The sequence below is a fragment of the Musa acuminata genome, chromosome BXJ2-2 (assembly GCF_036884655.1).
Source record: "Musa acuminata AAA Group cultivar baxijiao chromosome BXJ2-2, Cavendish_Baxijiao_AAA, whole genome shotgun sequence".
Lineage (NCBI taxonomy): Eukaryota > Viridiplantae > Streptophyta > Magnoliopsida > Zingiberales > Musaceae > Musa > Musa acuminata.
The window spans coordinates 11,473,910-11,479,291 of record NC_088339.1 but is presented as its reverse complement, the minus strand read 5'-3'; the positions used below and the strand labels follow the sequence as shown (position 1 = coordinate 11,479,291).

Here is a 5,382-nt window from a genome sequence, read left to right as displayed (position 1 = left end):
TTTTCAATTTTTCAAACATGCAATTTTTAAGAAAAATAATTATTGTAAAAAAAAATACATCATGGAAAACATATAGTCATTTCAAAATAAATTAACGGGTTTTTGATTACCTCATCATTGAAAGCAGTTAAGGCGTAGTTTGTCACCTCACCTTTTTTAATTTTCTCCTCATCTTCGGAGGAGCTCGATTCATCCTAATTTTTGTTCTTCTTCTTGCGTTCAAAGCAAGTAGTTCAGTCCTTTTTGCTATTTAATTTTTGTTTCATTTGTAGTTTAAGTTCACCATCACTTGAGCTTATGCTCGAGTGGTCTTCAAATGTTTTATGTCCCAAATCCTTCCTGTTCTTTGGAAGGTTGTTCTCGAGTTCCCTTTTTGCCACATTGTTCATTTCGTAGGTCATTAAAGACCCAATAAGTTCTTCGAGAGGAAATATTTTAAGGTTATTGGCCTCTTGAATGGTCGTAACTTTTGGATCCCAACTCTTTGGAAGGGATCTTAAAATTTTAGTTACTAGTTCAAAATTAGAAAAATCTTTACCAAGAGCTTTGAGTCCAATGATGACATCCGTGAAACGGGTGTACATGTCTCTGATGGACTCACACGTTGAAAATTTTGAAATCTGACGATCTGCCTGAATTAAATAGATGACAACTGATATACGTTAGGTTGAACATTTATATACAACCTAAAAGTTTAAATTTCTTATATTCTGAGTTTACTCTTCCAAGTTTCCTCAACATGGTATTAATTTTTAGTCCCTTTACAATCTTGGTCACGTGTGACACCAACATCAGCGGCATTATGGCAAAATTGCCCTTCACAAATACTTGTCCTCACTCATCACCCTACTATCTTTCTCTTCCGCACACCAAGAGAATGGATGGGTTCGTATACAATTCTAAGGAAGAGGGAGAAGAAAAAGGCAATTCGAGATTCTGATAAGTTTTGATAACATTTCACCGGCATGCCTTTGCCTTTTGTTCTACGCCTCTCGCGTTAACATCCCGGAGAGTGACGCCTCCGTGATACCCCATGCTTGAAAGAGAAATGTATCCAATCTAATTCTATAGCAAAACAGTGGTAATCGACCACCTTACAACTGCATCATTCGTCAGTATGGTCTAGCCGTCGCCATCGATGAACAGATGGCAAATTTAGATATAGCGTATGCCGTCTCTCTCTTCTTCACTGTCTCCTCTCAGATGCTCACTAGGGATATGGATGCTCAAAGTGGCCACGCAAGGCGAGACTTGCGAGAGAAGTAGCGGCAAGTGCGGCGGCGCGCGCAACGGCCGGCGCGGCACCGCTGAAATCGTCGCCGAGGATCAGCATCGGGCACCCGCCGTCGTCGCTCGAGTGCTGCCTGCCGGTCGCATCCGGGTTCTGGGCGGTGGACTTCTGACTGCCGGAACATAACCACCAACAGATCGTCAAGCATTGTGAGCGTGTGGGATTGCGCAACGTAATGCAAATATTGTATTTACAGCAGGAGTTCGACGAAAGCAATAGCAAATGGTGATGTCAGATGTCGTAGCCTGTCAAGTTCGACTTGGCCGACGAGAGCGACACAGCACGCCATTATATCGTGCTGTGTGTGTAAATGTGCGTTCAATCTATGCATTAGCTTCTGCGCCACAGCTAAAAGAGGTGACGTCTCCGTTCGAGTGGTTACCTGGTGGTGCTGGGGCAGAAGGTGATGAGGTAGTCGGCAGAGGAGCAGGTGAAGGTGGAGGTGGCGTCGTCGAACGCGTAGCTGTACGCCCTCGGGCAGGCGTTCTTGAAGAGTTGGGAGTAGGGCGACGGCGTGCAGGTGGCGGGGTTGCTGTAGACGCCGCTGCAGCAGTACTGCGGCGACCCGAAGGCCTCGCACGCGCTCTTACACGCCACGCCCTCACCGGCCCCGGCGCTCGACCGCGCTACCACCTTCAGGTCCGATGGGCACACCCCGTTGAGGTCCATCACGCACCCCGTGGAGCCGCAATCCCCGCCGGAGCCGCCCTGCGGCGCCACCAGCATCGGCAGGTTGTAGCCGTCCACCAGGCTCACGTCGTAATAGTCCATTCCACCCCCGCCACCGCCCAGGGTGAACTCGGCCAGCGTGGCTGGAGGAGCCGCGCCGCCGCCGGAGCACTCCAACTCACCGGACCCGCAGTCGCCGGTCCCGCAGCTGAACCTACCGGCGGAGTCAGTGGAGCAGAGGTTGCGACCCCAGAAGCGGCCCGACCACGTTGCCGGCGCGTCGAGGCTCTTCGACTGTCCCGTCTCCAAGGCGAATCCCGTCGTGGCGAGCGCCGCATCGCCGGCGCTCGAGAGCACCCCGGGCCACACCGTATAGTCGCAGTTGTTCGCCAACGTAAATGTAGCAGCCAAGCACTCTAATCAACACACAAACACAAACAACGAGATCTCAACTGCTGAATCAAAGAAAACAGAGGAAAACAGATCTCCCACTGAGACTAACACCTTGAAACAACAAGGAAACCAGCACCAGAACATACAATCTAATCATAAATCCAGCCATCGCCAGTATGTTCTGTAACGCGACGGAGGTAAAGGTAGCAATCGCGTAACGTAAGAGTATGGGGTACAAGGATTTGGGAACCCAAGAGGCGAGTTCCCAGAACTGTGATGGTCCTTTGGCAGTTATATATAGTAGTAGAGGGAAGAGTCGGCGGAAGTGTAAACGCAACCAAGAGAATGATGACTTGGTTTCGTGTTTGGACTTCTTGACCCTTGCAACATCATATATATATATATATATATATAATGAATTGATACACTTCCATTCAATGAATTGATGATACATCACATAGCAAGTTAACTGCTATGTGACGTAACTGCCAAAAGGATTTTGTCCAGCTATATTACCCCTCTATTCACTCATACACCATAAGGCCACTCGTGGAACACAAGAAAACTGCAAATTGAATTGAACATAATAGGAGTAAGTAAAGGAACAATTAGGAGGTGCATTATCACAGGTAAAACAACCGGAAAAAATTAAGCTTTTTTGGTTGTAGTTTCAGCAAGAGTTTATCGTAGTTAAAAATAATTCTTTAAATTCTATGCGGTATGGCCATGTATATAATATATTGCACTGATTGTGTACATATATGATGTAGCCTGTTCCTGAACAGGTCATATATATAACCATGTCATTTGTTCATTGAAATGGCAAGTGAGAGTTGGAAGAGTGAAGCCAAAAGTGCAGCGTGTGAAATATGGCATGCACAAGCAAATCGTTTGGACAGGCGGCGGTGACCACCCCTGTTGGCCATGGAACAGCTTTGTTCGGATTCAATCATTAGGCGGAGACTAAAAGAGCCATGCAAAATTCTTAAACTGTGTGATTCAAAGCAGCGAGACCAAAGACTCTATACTTCCGCAAAAAAAGAACAATGGGGAATAAGGAAAAGGAGTTGGCAGATCCAATCATTCATCGCAAAAAGACGCGAAAAGTTGCTATCAGATTCTGCATAGAATACATGCTTTCTTTTTATCATTTGGAATCTGTTGTTGCTTGCGGGTCATACCTTCTATTGCGAGAAAAATGATTCCTGCAGAAAGCTGAGCCCCAGAGAGTCGTCACTTTTCTTATCCATTACATAGGCAATCTCACTATACATAGTTACAATTAAATGCTTGAGTTGCCGAAAGATGACAGCGACAGAAGCTTTCTCTTTCATCATTCATGTGGAAGAGTGTTTAGTTTACATTTGAGCAGCCCATATGTTCAGCCTAAGACTTTATCAGCTCACAGCTTATTTTTTTTATTTAATTTTATATTAAAAATTAAGAGGTATAGGGGCTATATTTTTAAGACAGAAAAAAGGATAGCAACGAGGGAAAATCTTTGCAATAGCATCTTGATTCAAAAAGGATGAGAAAAAGATAGAAAACAAGAGAAAGAAAAGGAAGAAAATAAGGATAACACAGAGAGACTATTCACAATCATCTAGACAATGTTCTCATCTCAAGTTAGATCAAATCTACAGTTTACTCTTACTGTGATTACTTGTGGAGGATTTAGATATTGTGCACAGTGACGTGATTCTTGTATCGCAATTATTCTTTTGTGATTGTTGCTAGGGTTTTGGGCAAGAGATTGAAATTTGTATATGTTGAATCTCGGATTTTGATGATGAAAATAATTAATTGTGTTTAGACGTTTAACTGCATTTTGAGTGATACAGGTCTACTCGATCAGGTTTAGACAGTTAACGCAGGAGGAATTGACATTGCGCCGGAGGAGATCACGTTAGGATATTGGATGGCAGAAGGCTTCGGACGTCGGGTATCGGGCCAAGAGCAGAATTGCGCCAAGGATATCGGGGTTGTGGAGGTCAACCGTCGATTGGGCAACAAGCCGCAAGAGAGGATGATGCGCCGATGAATCGGACGAAGCACCAACCAATGATGTGCCGGGCAACAGAATGTCAATTCGCTTTGTAATAATTATCTAGTTCGGAGTAGAGTTTTGGCTTGTGTGTGCAGGATTAATTACGATAACGACGAAGACATAAAGCAAAACAAAGTGTCGGAGTCAAGCGCGAAGGATTTGTTGTGAGTTCGAGAGTTCGACGAAAGTCCGAAGGTTCATCGGGAATGCTGCCGGAACTAGCCAAGAATGAGTAGGGAGCTTGCCGAAGGGTTTTTCGGAAGCTCGCCGGAAGGTTCGTTGGAAGTTCGTAGAGCTCGCCGAGAAAGATCGGAGCTTGCCGAAGAAGCTCATTGGAACTCGCCAAGATCAAATTTGTGAAGTCTAGGAGCTTGCCGGGAGTTCATAAAATGGTTTCCGAGAGTTCATCGGAAGACCGTCGGAAGTTCGCCGGAAAAGTCTTGACTTGCGGACTTTGTAATAGCTTAGAAAATATCTTTAAATTCGTAGTTAGCATGTTAATTAGGGTTACGATTAGGTGTTAATCCTATAACTCAAGTAGGGGCCAATTGGGCCCGAGTTCGGACTGGTTTGGGCCAAGTTTGGAGCCCAACTAGTGAGCTAAAATAGTGTAGGCGGTGGCACCGCCTAGAACCCGAGAACCAAGCGGTGGCACTGCTTGGCTGGGCGGTGGCACCGCCCAGCACCCGAGAGCCAGCCGGTGGCACCACTTGGCTGGGCGGTGGCACCGCCAGTACACTATTAGTGTCAAACACTGATAGGCGGTGGCACCGCCAGCATCGGGAACCAAAGAGAATTCAAATTTTGGAGCCCAAATTTGAATCCTCTTGAGGCCTATAAATACCCCTCAATTCTCAATTGAGAATACAACCTTTGAGAAAACAATAGATCGAGATAAAAGTCTTAGAGAAGTCTTTAGCAAATCTTGTTTTCAATTGCTTGAGTGTTCACCTCCTTCTTTCTCTTCAAAAATTGTAAGAGT

The 5,382-nt window shown here is 45.4% G+C and overlaps 1 protein-coding gene across 1 annotated transcript; it reads right to left on the bottom strand.

The window, feature by feature from the left end:
• Positions 1-910: 910 nt before the first annotated feature.
• Positions 911-2,624, bottom strand: LOC135605139 (thaumatin-like protein 1b). Its single transcript, XM_065094875.1, has 3 exons — positions 2,465-2,624; positions 1,674-2,376; positions 911-1,403 (listed from the first exon to the last, which is right to left on the bottom strand). Exons 1-3 carry the CDS (start codon positions 2,520-2,522, stop codon positions 1,211-1,213), a joined length of 954 nt encoding a protein of 317 aa, XP_064950947.1. The 5' UTR covers positions 2,523-2,624; the 3' UTR covers positions 911-1,210.
• Positions 2,625-5,382: the final 2,758 nt, after the last annotated feature.

What these genes read in the sequence shown, in the direction of transcription:
- LOC135605139 (XM_065094875.1), bottom strand. Translation starts at nt 2,522, where the DNA reads ATGGCTGGATTTATGATTAGATTGTATGTTCTGGTGCTGGTTTCCTTG. An exon ending in GGTTTCCTTGTTGTTTCAAG is followed by an intron (nt 2,377 to 2,464) that starts GTGTTAGTCTCA and finishes TGTGTTGATTAG; the next exon opens with AGTGCTTGGCTGCTACATTT. An exon ending in TTCTGCCCCAGCACCACCAG is followed by an intron (nt 1,404 to 1,673) that starts GTAACCACTCGA and finishes ATGTTCCGGCAG; the next exon opens with TCAGAAGTCCACCGCCCAGA.